General features: G+C 47.2%; 1 protein-coding gene across 2 annotated transcripts in view; it reads left to right on the top strand.

Annotated features, from left to right (window-relative positions):
• The window catches only part of GGA1 (golgi associated, gamma adaptin ear containing, ARF binding protein 1), a 468,858-nt gene that overhangs the window by 426,168 nt on the left and 29,206 nt on the right, over positions 1-13,484 (top strand). For both annotated transcript variants that reach the window (XM_068252845.1, XM_068252846.1), the window contains 4 exons: positions 2,921-3,021; positions 7,550-7,630; positions 9,732-9,869; positions 12,246-12,327. In XM_068252845.1, the coding sequence (XP_068108946.1) occupies positions 2,921-3,021; positions 7,550-7,630; positions 9,732-9,869; positions 12,246-12,327 (402 nt within the window). The remainder of the gene's footprint in view (positions 1-2,920; positions 3,022-7,549; positions 7,631-9,731; positions 9,870-12,245; positions 12,328-13,484) is intronic.

The raw sequence follows: 13,484 nt of genomic DNA on the forward strand, positions 1-13,484 counted from the left end.
AAAAATGTTTGGAATGATGTATGATTTTCGTTCCACTTCTCATGTGTACACCACTTTGTATTGGTCTTTCACGTGGAATTCCAATAAAATTGATGCATGCTTGTGGCAGTAATATGACAAAATGTGGAAAACTTCAAGGGGGCCAAATACTTTTGCAAACCACTGTATAGCACAGGTAGCTGAGATGATAGGTGTACTTGGCATACACATCAGTATGCCAAGTACACCTATCATCTCAGCTACCTGTGCTATACAGTCGTTTGCAAAAGTATTCGGCCCCCTTGAAGTTTTCCACATTTTGTCATATTACTGCCACAAGCATGCATCAATTTTATTGGAATTCCACGTGAAAGACCAATACAAACTGGTGTACACGTGAGAAGTGGAACGAAAATCATACATCATTCCAAACATTTTTTATAAATCAGTAACTGCAAAGTGGGGTGTGCGTAATTATTCAGCCCCCTTTGGTCTGAGTGCAGTCAGTTGCCCATAGACATTGCCTGATGAGTGCTAATGACTAAATAGAGTGCACCTGTGTGTAATCTAATGTCAGTATAAATACAGCTGCTGTGTGATGACCTCAGAGGTTGTCTAAGAGAATATTGGGAGCAACAACGCCAGGAAGTCCAAAGAACACACCAGACAGGTCAGGGATAAAGTTATTGAGAAATTTAAAGCAGGCTTAGGCTACAAAAAGATTTCCAAAGCCTTGAACATCCCACGGAGCACTGTTCAAGCGATCATTCAGAAATGGAAGGAGTATGGCACAACTGTAAACCTACTAAGACAAGGCCGTCCAGCTAAACTCACAGGCCGAACAAGGAGAGCGCTAATCAGAAATGCAGTCAAGAGGCCTATGGTGACTCTGGACAAGCTGCAGAGATCTACAGCTCAGGGTGGGGAATCTGTCCATAGGACAACTATTAGTCGTGCACTGCACAAAGTTGGCCTTTATAGAAGAGTGGCAAGAAGAAACCCATTGTTAACAGAAAAGCATAAGCAGTCCCGTTTGCAGTTTACCACAAGCCATGTGGGGGACACAGTAAACATGTGGAAGAAGGTGCTCTGGTCAGATGAGACCAAAATGGAACTTTTTGGCCAAAATGCAAAACGCTATGTGTGGCGGAAAACTAACACTGCACATCACTCTGAACACACCATCCCCACTGTCAAATATAGTGGTGGCAGCATCATGCTCTGGGGGTGGTTCTTTTCAGCAGGGACAGGGAAGCTGGTCAGAGTTGATGGGAAGATGGATGGAGCCAAATACAGGGCAAACTTGGAAGAAAACCTCTTGGAGACTGCAAAAGACTTGAGACTGGGGCGGAGGTTCACCTTCCAGCAGGACAATGACCCTAAACATAAAGCCGGGGCAACAATGGAATGGTTTAAAACAAAACATATCCATGTGTTAGAATGGCCCAGTCAAAGTCCAGATCTAAATCCAATCGAGAATCTGTGGCAAGATCTGAAAACTGCTATTCACAAACGCTGTCCATCTAATCTGACTGAGCTGGAGCTGTTTTGCAAAGAAGAATGGGCAAGGATTTCAGTCTCTAGATGTGCAAAGCTGGTAGAGACATACCCTAAAAGACTGGCAGCTGTAATTGCAACAAAAGGTGGTTCTACAAAGTATTGACTCGGGGGCTGAATAATTACGCACACCTCACTTTGCAGCTATTTATTTGTAAAAAAAAAGTTTGGAATAATGTATGATTTTCGTTTCACTTCTCACATGTACACCACTTTGTATTGGTCTTTCACGTGAAATTCCAATACAATTGATTCATGTTTGTGGCAGGTATGTGACAAAATGTGGAAAACTTCAAGGGGGCCAAATACTTTTGCAAACCACTGTATGTATTAGGCGTATTCAAACATTCCCTAATACGTTTAATAAACTAAAAATGTATTTAGGTTTGTCTGTCATCTTATAGATTATCCTTTATTTTAGGCCGGTTTTACACCTAAGAAGTAAGTGTACAAGCCTCCATAGACTTGCATGGCCCTTGTGGCACGAAAGCGGAACACGCGGTGACGCAGTGGCAGGTGTTAAAGTGAACCAGAGACGAAGCACCCTCATGTATTTCACCATATATATCAGTGGGAACATTAGAGAAAACACCTAGCCTGCTCTCTGTTTCATCCTTCACTGCTCAGCTTGCTTCTAATCAGCCCTGATAAAATCCCAGACTGAACATTCAGTCTGGCTTTGCTCAGGAATCATTATAGCTGAGTCTGTCTTCTCTGATGTCTTTTCAAGCCCAAGCCTGCCCCCTTCTGGCTCTGCTATAATGACTCAGCCATAATGATTCCTAAGCAAAGCCAGACTGAATGCTCAGTCAGGGATAATAAGCAGGTTAAGCAGTGAAGGATGAAGCAGAGAGTAGGGTAGGTGTTTTCTCTAATGTTCCCACTGATATACAGTATATGGTAAAATACATGAGGGTGCATTGTCTCTGGTTCACTTTAAAAGGTCCTTAATCCCCAAACACGCTGTAGTAGACGTAACATGACAGTTCAAGTACCTAGGTACCCCCAGGGGTAACCGGTGTTGAGAACCTGAGGTCTAGAGCAAAGGGAAAGTAATCTTATGAACCATTTCTGGTAGCTTCATTATACAGCAGGCTTTTTTTTTTTTTTGTAGTACGTAAACTAGTTTGGAAATCTAATGTAGGGAGGGGTTAATTCGGACTATAGTTACACTTTTAGCAGCCTATGTGAGATGCACGCCTGTATTGTAGGCAGTGTATGTGGCAAGAATATGCCAAACTGAGAGGGACATCTCTACATTTAGGCAGATGCCTTTACAAATAAATGGCACAGTGTAACACCACCAAACCTATGAATATTCTTCTACATTCAAAAAAAGCCATTGTTCTGTATCTAATTAAAATCACTGACGACTTCTTTGTAGGAATTTTAAAGGAAGACCCCAAACTGCCTGCAGACGCCATGATACCTCCTCCACCTCCACGGCCGAAGAATGCTATCTTTGATGACGATGAGAAATCTAAGGTGATTATCAGTTTAGATCCAGTGAAAAGGAGCCACTTTCATGTTTCTTTACAATCTGAGGAGGATCAGCTTGAGGCTTTATTTCTGGTGGGAACTCTGATCAGAAATGTGTTCCAATTGAGGTGTCACCTTCATATCTCACCTGCACAAAGAATTGCCTGATTAGGTGGAACTAGCCGACCCGCGTCGTAGCATACGCCACTGGCTCGATTCCCGCTTGTCCCCGCGGGTGCCCGGATCGATTCCCGCTCGTCCCCGCGAGCACTTTCTTATTTTCCACTCGTTTCTTCTTTTGTCCTGCCCGCCGGTATCCAGCGCAGAATCGATCCGGCGGGGTATCGGGCACGTCGGAAATTATCAATCGAGCCATCAGCGGCTCGATTACATGGTAGAAAACATACCGTGTATGCAGAGGCGGGACAAGGTCCTCCAGCACCCGAGACACCAAAGTGCGCCCCTTCATCCCTGCCACCCCAGCTGTCACTCACTGATTGCTATTAGACTAAGAGGTGCTACAGGGCCCACAACCTCCCCAACACCTTAATATCTAGTTATATGGCTTGCAGTCACTGCCATGTATCCCCTTTTCTTATTTCTTTCTGCTTCAAACACAATTAGGAATGACAGCTGAATGAATTGTGCGCCCTCTCCTACACTGCGCCCTGAGGCTGGAGCCTCTCCAGCCTATGCCTCGGCCCTGCCCTGCGTGTATGCCCAGCATGAGATCTGCAGATATCATAGACTATGAATGCATTTTGGAGAAACTGATTTTTTTGCAGGAACAGATCTTTTGCAGATACTGATCTGTTGCATGTGTACAGCATCTTTGTGTGCAGCATCTTGCAAAAAAATTTATCTGATGGGGAGTTCAGCTCAATAGAATAGACTGTGTAGGTATGGCTCTCATACTACATGGAAGGGGGTAACATTGGTCTGTGATTTTTCATTTTCCAAAGACTTTTATCTGATGTGTGTACCCACCTTTAGGCTTTCCATTAGAAAATGTATGCGTGCTCAAACACCAAGTTTAACTCTAGCAAGTCTGGCTTTCCAAATCTGGCCTAATTGGCTATTCATGAGGCAATGCTCATGCAAATATGCATTTGCTTTCGCATGCCAAACTATGCAGGGTCAAAAAACCAATACTGCAAAGCGGTCGCCCTGCGGGAATAAGTTCATGCTACATTAGCACTATCCAGGAGCGCCACAGGGAGGATTCCCAATGCCCCCCTTTTTATACAAGCGGGAGGACCGCAGGGTCCCAGGCTCTCTCACTGCCTGGGAACCACAGCGGCACCCCGGAGGGGGAGGCCGGGTGGCGCAGCCGCCCCCCCAAGTGTGGCCAGCGCCATGGAGAGCCGTCCGCACCCACCTCCCAATATTAAAAACTGGCACTTACCTTAACGTCCATTGCGTTCTGCTACATGCGCATTAATTTTCTCATGGAAAGCATTTTTTGCAGTTTGTATCCTTTGGAGGCAGGTGGTGGATGGCTTGCTCCGGCGGTGTGAGCCCTGGAGTGAGTTGTCTGTGCTTGTCCTCCCCCCCCCCCCCCCCCCCCCCCGGAGTGTTGTATGTGAGCCAGCCCTGAGCTCTAAAGCTCGGGGTGACCCATGCTTCACTCCTTTCTCATGTGGTGCCCCCAAGTTAATGCGCATGTAGCAGAACGCAATGGACGTTAAGGTAAGTGCCTGTTTCTAATATTGGGAGGTGGGTGCAGACGGCTCTCCCGGCGCTGGCCACGCTTGGGGGGGTCGCCTGCACCACCTAGCCTCCCCCTCCGGGGTGCCGCTGTGGTTCCCAGGCAGTGAGAGAGCCTGGGACCCGCGGTCCCCCTGGTTGTATAAAAAGGGGGCATTGGGAATCCTCCCTGTGGCGCTCCTGGATAGTGCTAATGTAGCATGTAGCAGTTTCGCATCGAAAATCCCATTTTCATTTTTGGCGAATTTTCACGAAAATCTTCAGAAATATTTGCGTTTTCGACCAGCATCGAAAATTCATTGTATGCGGATGCTTATGCCCTTATGCGGAAAAATGTCCACAATAATCCACATGGAAATTCAGTCTATGCGGACGTTTATCCAGAAAAATGTCCGCAATAATGCGCAAGAAACTTCTCTGAATGCGGACGCTAATGCCCTTATGCGGAAAATGTCAGCAATAATACGCAAGTAACGTGAAAATGCCTGACATTAGGCGAAAATTAACGCGAAAAAATTAGATGGAAAATTTGCCTGTCAAAACGAAATTGACGAAAATTCGGTAAAAATTTGTCGAAACAAATTTTTGCATTTTCGCTCATCACTGGCATGTAGCAGGGCGACCGCTTTGCGGTATTGGTTTTTTGACCCTGCATAGTTTGGCATGCAAAAGCAAATTTGCATGAGCATTGCCTCATGAATAGCCAATTAAGCCAGATTTGCTAGGGTAGGCCTCTTTACCACGGACAGTTGATAGGCAGTAAAATGCCTCTCAAACTCTTACAACTGCTCGCTGCTGCCTGGTAACTGCTCGCTGCTGCCTGGTAACTGCTCGCTGCTGCCTGGTAACTGCTCGCTGCTGCCTGGTAACTGCTCGCTGCTGCCTGGTAACTGCTCGCTGCTGCCTGGTAACTGCTCGCTGCTGCCTGGTAACTGCTCGCTGCTGCCTGGTAACTGCTCGCTGCTGCCTGGTAACTGCTCGCTGCTGCCTGGTAACTGCTCGCTGCTGCCCGGTAACTGCTCGCTGCTGCCCGGTAACTGCTTGCTGCTGCCCGGTAACTGCTTGCTGCTGCCCGGTAACTGCTTGCTGCTGCCCGGCAACAGCTTGCTGCTGCCCGGCGACTGCTTGCTGCTGCCCGGCGACTGCTTGCTGCTGCCCGGCGACTGCTTGCTGCTGCCCGGCGACTGCTTGCTGCTGCCCGGCGACTGCTTGCTGCTGCCCGGCGACTGCTTGCTGAGCACACAGCTCAACAGTCCGTGGAAAAGAGGCCTTAAACTTGGTGTTTGAGCACGCATACATTTTCTCATGCAAAGTACTTCTTCTTCTTGCTCGAAGGTTGAGGCACTTAGTCTATTTTAAAGAAGAGGCCCAAAGAAGGTGAAGGTTTACCCTAACCTCAACCATTATAAAATGTGATTGTTCAACACTGACAACAATACAGGCTTTTAATTAATGCTTTTCCTTCTGTAGATTTATTACATTCATTTTCGAGAGCTAATGGAAATCTTCTCTATTTCAGTTTCATGTCAGTGGCAGACTGACAGAGCACAGTCATAAAGCTTTTTACATTTAGACCACCCATACTTCAGGAGATATATCAGTATAACTGAGGGATATGGAGGCTGACATATTTATTTTCTTTTGAACAATGCCAGTTGCCGGGCTATCCTGCTGATCCTGTGCCTCAAATACTTTTAGCCATAGACCCTGACCAAGCATAAAGATCAGGTGGTCTGACTGAATTAGCCACATGTTTCAGGTGTGTGATTCAGACACTACTGCAGCCAAAGAGATTAGCAGGACTGCCAAGCAACTGTTATTGTTTAAAAGGGAATAAATATGGCAGCCTCCATATCACTCTCACTTCAGGTTTCTTTTAATGTCAAATACAGCAAAGTCCCCATTATCCAGAACTCAGGCAACCGGAAGTCTCAACTAACAGACATGCTTAATGGATAACGGGGACTGTTTTTGTGGGGGTTTTGGGTGCGTTAAAATACTTACCGAGACTGCAGCGATGTCCTGTAGTCTCCCTGCAGCTCCTAGCAGCTTTCTGGCATCCTCCGTGCATGTAAGCTGACGTGTCACCTGACCTGATGCAGGTCAGGTGGCACACCGGCTTAAAGTGGATCCGAGATGAACTTTTACTCATTGCATAATTGTGTTCCTTTCCTATTGTTTATAGGGCTTTCCTGGCATTCCTCAAGCCAAATACTTTTTTGTTTTTGATTTAATACTCTTAATTCCCTATAAACTAAACAAGCCACGCCCACAGGTTTTCAGAGAGCCAAGGCACTTTCAGACAGTAGCAAGGGTTCATGGGAGCTCAGTCTGGGCAAGAGGAGGAGGAGGCTACTAGCCAGAGATTTCAGAGGCAGAGGGGAGGAGGGAGGAGGAGAGGGGATTAGGTTTAAGCCTGCCTCTGTGTAATGTTTACAAACAACATGGCTGCTGACATTGTATCACAGGAAGAAATAATCATATTCTATTAAAGCTGTTTGCAGCTAGATTTGCTGTGTAAACTTTAGATAAGATGTATAGACAAGTTACTTATTATAGTTAGTTTTTCATCTCGGATCCGCTTTATCCTGGAAAGCCACTAGGAGCTGCAGGGAGACTACAAGACATCGCTGCAGGCTCAGTGAATATTCATGGAGGAGGATTGTGGTTTTTTTTTGGCCAGTTGCTCTAGCAACCGGCAAGCACATGTATCCGGGCATCAGGTGATCCCCCGCCGGTGGAGGACACCAGGGACTCTGCTGTTAATAACTGTTCCGGAAGGACAAACACAAGATCATTTATTAAGTCTTTTTCTTCTTATTGTCAGATGTTGGCCCGCCTGCTGAAGAGCACACACCCCGAGGACCTCAGAGCAGCAAATAAGCTCATTAAAGAAATGGTGCAAGAGGTAAGAGATGTGTACAGTCAGCCGAGGAGTCCTGACGGTATTCAGATATTGTCTCCCACCTAGACTCAGGTTCTAGACTCGGCAATGTTGTATTGTATACCAAGACTGAAGAAAGCTGTGTTGGGTTCTAGACTCAGGGATGTAATGTAGACTTTGGGATGTTATATTCCTCAGTAGGCCCATTTTATCTTTATATTGTCCTGCCCCCAGTGAGGTTATATAGATTTCATAATGTCAAAATTGTATTCCAGATATTACAGCTTATGTTCTGAAAATTTGGTCTGGTTTGGTTTTGCCACCAGTCTGTGGCAGTTAATGCTTACTTGACTTGCATTTATCATCTTGTGGAGACAGAGGTGAAGCAGGAGGCTCCCCACAGTGCCCCAACAACAAATCCATTGTCTTAACCACCTGGTCAGTATTCCCGAGTTCAGCTCGGGGTCACTTTTAGCTGCAGTTAGCGGTAACCCTGAGCTACGCTCGTGGAGACCGCTAGGAGGGCCATGTGCAGAGAGTGCAGTAGAGCTCTAGAATCACTCGCCTCCCCAGCATCCAATGCAGTAGCCCATCTTCTCTGTCTCCTCCCGGGGCCCCATCACTATGCTTAGATCACTACCTGTCACATGACAACAGAGGAGGGCAACCTTAGCATAGCGATGTAGCACCCCCTAGAGGACAGGAGTAAGACTTGCAGCATGTGGCTGGATCCTGGGGAGGGGACTGATCTATGAGCTCCGCAGTGCACTCTCCCGATTGGAGTTTGGCAACCTGTACTGAACGGGGGGAGGTGCACTCTCAAGCTACCTATACTGAGGGAGGACTCCCTGCATACCTACACTGAGAAGGCCTCGCTAGATACCTATAATGGGGTGAGCAATTTGGTATAACTCTAAAGGAGGGGGTCACTCTCTGCCTACCTAGCTATTGTTTTAAGACCTCTCTGGGAGTACATTTGAAATCGGCGCCGGTAGACTTGGGCGCAGGATACAGCGGTATATGGCTGATCCTGCTTCTGCACAAGTCCGGGCCGTTTTAATTACTATTCCCCCTCCAGGCCACCATGGATAGTGGGGGAATGAAATATTTTGGCATCCATCGATTGCTGGAGGCCGAATTATTGTGTTTTTTAAGCAACTTTGGCTCCGTCTTTTGACGGAGCCGACGTTACTCACTGAGCGCCGCTATAGACTGATTCCCATTACAGTCTATGGTGGCGCTGGCTGCGCCCAAATCTAGCAGCGCTGAAAAGCACTTCTCCGACCTAGCTATTGTTTTAGGACCTCTCTGGTTATACTGGGGGAGTAGGGGCATACTCTGGCTACCTGCACTGGGGTCACTCTCTGGCTACCTAACTTATTTAATTTTTTTGTTGGGGGGGGGGGGGGGGCATGCTCTGGCTATCTACACTAGGGGGACACTCTCTGGCTGCTTAAACTGGGGGGGGGGGGGGCCTCACTGGCTGCCAATACTTAGTGGTCTGATTCTTTCCAGAGAAAACATTGTGCCACTTTCAGATGCTAAATTCTAGGAAGCCGAAGTTAGAAAACAAACCGATACCTAAGGAGAGGGAAAGCTCTGGGTCTTATAGAGCCCTCCCGGTCTCCTTGTTCCCTGGCAGGCATCACGGTTTAAATCTCCTGCTGCGGGAGACTTTGGCATTCTTCGGAAGCACTCAGGTTCTTCCGAAGACTGCTGACGTTTCCCCAACCCAGAAGAGGGCAATCTACGACTGAACGGACATAGACGCTAACGGGGGAGCCTGCGTGGGCACGCTGGGATTGGGAGGAGAACGGGAAGGCTCTATAGAGCCCAGACCCTTCCCTCCCCTTAGGTAAGTATCTGTTTTCTTTTGTTTTTTAATTTGTCTTCAACTGGTATTTAAAAGTAAATAAATATGGCAGCCTTCATATGACCCTCACTTCAGGTGCTCAGTTAGGTCAACCGCTTGTCACTCACACGGTGTCAGGTGCAGAAGACAAGTTGATGCCCTCCAAGTCTTCAAACTGATGTGTGCTGATTTCAGCTGTCAAATCCATGATGCCTGTGAGAATCTTAAAGGATGTACTGTGCTAGGTTTCATGTTCCGCTCTGTTTTCCACAGGACCAGAAGCGCATGGAGAAAATCTCTAAGCGTGTGAATGCAATAGAGGAAGTGAATAATAATGTGAAGCTCCTGAGTGACATGTTGGGCACATACAGGGCCGGCCATTGCTCTGAGGGAAGTGAAGACTTGATGAAGGTAATCATTGACAGGTCAATTAATAAACCAGCAGTCATGTCTCATTCACACTGGAGCATTTTACTAGTGATTTCAGTAGCGCTCTCAATGGCTGGTGCACGCACGTTTTGTGTATGCCGGTGTTCACTTTAGCGATTTGCTGAAATTGCAAATGGTGCATGCAGATTTTTTAAACGATTTTGCAGTGATTATGTTTCAGTGTTATAGAATCACAACAGTATACAGTGAAAATCGCTTTGTAAAACGCTTGTGATTTTGCTAGCGTTTTGCGATTCCCAGTGTGAATAGGGGGTCTCAGTCTCTTAGGTTAAGGTATACACAGTGTTTGCCTGAGGTGGCTGTTTAGCACCGTCTTGGATGGAAATCTAGCAGGGCTGTGGAGTCGGTACAAAAATCTTCCGACTCCGACTCCTCAGTTTATCAACTCTCTGACTCCAACTCCGACTCCAAGTACCCGAAATGGCTCCGACTCCTTAGTCTAATACTTACCAGTGCTGTGGATTTTGTACACAAATAATCCGACTTCCGACTCCTCAGTTTATGAAATCTCCGACTCCGGGTACCCAAAATTGCTCCGACTCAAACTCCGACCCCCCAGCCCTGAAATCTAGTGTGTGCACAAGTGTCCCGTAATACTGCGTAAGAATCCAACTGGATCCTTCGGGACAGTGATACAGCAAAGTCCCCATTATCCGAAACTCAGGAAACCGGAAGTCTCAACTAACTGGCATGCCTGAGGGGGATAACAAGGCTTAACTTGGAGTTGAAGCTACTTACCGATCCTCTGTGCACTGTCTTCTACACATTCTGCAGCTCCCAGCAGCTTTCCGGCATCCATGCACGGCTCCCAGCATGTCACCTGACCCAATGCATTCGATATCGCAGCGGACCCCTGGCCGGTTTCCCCCCAAGTGTAGAAGTGTCATCCTCCCTCGCATGCGCAGAAGACCCCGATTGAAGTGACTTAGCCAGTTACTGAGGCTGATTTCAGCTGAACTGAGGCACGTGGGAGGACGGCGAGGGATGCATCCATGCTTATGAGGCTGGAGGAAACCCCGGGTAAGTATCAAATCTTGCGTTGTCAGCGTCTCAGGTATACTTTAAAGAGGAACTCCAGTGAAAATCATCTAATAAAAAAGGGCTTCAATTTTACAATAATTATGTATAAATAATTGTCAGTGGTTTCCCATTGTAATATCTTTCCTCTACCTGATTTTCATTCTGACATTTACCACATGGTGACCTTTTTACTGCTGGCAGGTGATGTGACTGGAAGGAGATACTGCTTGCTTTTTTGGCAGTTGGAACAGCTGTAAACAGCTGTTATTTCCCACAATGCAACAAGGCTCCCACAGTGTGATATCAGAATGGTCCTGACATCACACTGTGGGAGGGGTTTCACCACAATATCAGCCATACAGAGCCCCCCTGATGATGTTTGTGAAAAGGGATAGATTTCTCATGGAAAAGGGGGGGGGGGGGGGATCAGCTACTGATTGGGATAAAGTTTAATTCTTGGTTACGGTTTCACTTTAAGCACCAAACACACACTATGTAACCACTGGCCAAGGCAATTATACGGTGGTGTCTTGGCCAAGAATCCAGAATGTGTACATCTGCTTCACAACATTGTTAAGGGATCCATCAAGGCAGCTGTAAACAAGCCCATGATGCTCGTACTTGCCTTCTTTTATGCATGCCACTTGCTTCTGCACCACCCTGTCATCCCTCCTCCCCTCTACATAGAACAGTACACCTTGATATATTGACTATAGCCGAACCGTGTGTCAGCATAGCTCAGTTTCCCTGCAATATTTCCTTAATAATTGACTTTGTGATCACCTTTAAAGCGCACCTGAACTCAGGACTTCCTCTCTGCTCTAAAAGATAAGCAACAGCATAATAAACTAAAGAAAAAAACATTTCCTTGTTACAGCTTACAGTACTACAGTACTACTGAGATGCTGCAGAGTGGTTACTTCCTGGTATCCTGGGAGCACAGAAAGGTTTAACTTCCTGTGTTTACATGTTAGCTCAGAGTCAGCAGACAGCTCAAATTACACTGTCTCATTACTTGCCGAGAAGGGAGAATTAGATGGGCTGTTCTCTATAAACACACACGGTTAATTTCTCTGTGTTCTCCTTGTCTCCTTTTCAAGAATTCAGTTCTGCTTTAAATGTAAAATACATAAATGAGGACAATTCATTTTTTTCACACAATTATGATTGCATAGGGAGATATTAAGAGATCCTATATACTTACAGAACAGAAGAGCTCTGTAATCATTAGCCTTATAGGCAGCAGCCATATTATTTAAACCAATCTTCAGGTCCAGTTATCCGTGTCTTATGTTGTGACTTGTGTTTTTTTGGCAGGAGCTGTACCAGCGATGTGAAAAGATGAGGCCGACCCTTTTCCGCTTGGCCAGTGACACAGAAGACAATGATGAGGCTTTAGGTAGCACTTCTGTGCAATATTCTTTATTTATCAGAGTTCGCAGTACCTGTGATTGCCCACTGTTAAGAGACGTACTTAGAAACCGCAGCAATGCTGTGTGTGTCGTCTCAACAATCATACTAATACAGTGGGGTAGAGTTTTAAAACCAGCACAAAGTTGGAGTAAATATGATACAAAGCAGAAAGAGAACAGTCGGTGAGAGAATCAGAATCGGTGATGTGGGCATCTCCTCCATTTCTGCACCAGTTCTGTTACAGTTTTTTTGTGGACTGGTCTTGACCAATCTGCCACAGCATACTGTATAGCGATTTTGGAGTTTTATATAAATATTTTAAAGCCAATCTGTGACACAGCGCCGGGACAAAGGGGGAGAGGGTGGCACAGTGGAAACAGAGGTGGCACAGTGGGGATATTGAGGGAAAAAGGGGACATAGGTTACAGTGTGGGGGGAGGGGGTTAGAAATTAGAAGGGAGGTACAGAGGAGGGACACTGGAGGCAAGGGGAAACAGAGGGGACACTGGAGGCACGGGCAACAAAGGTGGCACAGAGGGGGAACACTGGAGGCAAGGGGGAACAGAGGTGACACAGAGGGGGACACTGGAGGCACAGGGAAACAGAGGTGGCACGGAGAGGGGATACTGGAGGCAAGGGGGAACAGAGGGGACACAGAGGGGGAACACTGGAGGCACGGGGAACAAAGGTGGCACAGAGGGGGAACACTGGAGGCAAGGGGGAACAGAGGTGACACAGAGGGGGACACTGGAGGCACAGGGAAACAGAGGTGGCACAGAGAGGGGATACTGGAGGCAAGGGGGGACAGAGGTGACACAGAGAGGGACACTGGAGGCACGGGGAACAGAGGTGGCACAGAGAGGGGATACTGGAGGCAAGGGGGAACAGAGGGGGGCACTGGAGGCACAGGGAAACAGAGGTGGCACAGAGAGGGGATACTGGAGGCAAGCGGGAACAGAGGGGGGCACTGGAGGCACAGGGAAACAGAGGTGGCACAGAGAGGGGATACTGGAGGCAAGGGGGAACAGAGGGGGACACTGGAGGCACAGGGAAACAGAGGTGGCACAGAGAGGGGATACTGGAGGCAAGGGGGGACAGAGGGGGACACTGGAGGCACGGGGAACAGAGGGGGGACACTGGAGG

The sequence above is a fragment of the Hyperolius riggenbachi genome, chromosome 9, assembly GCF_040937935.1.
Source record: "Hyperolius riggenbachi isolate aHypRig1 chromosome 9, aHypRig1.pri, whole genome shotgun sequence".
Classification (NCBI taxonomy): Eukaryota; Metazoa; Chordata; class Amphibia; order Anura; family Hyperoliidae; genus Hyperolius; species Hyperolius riggenbachi.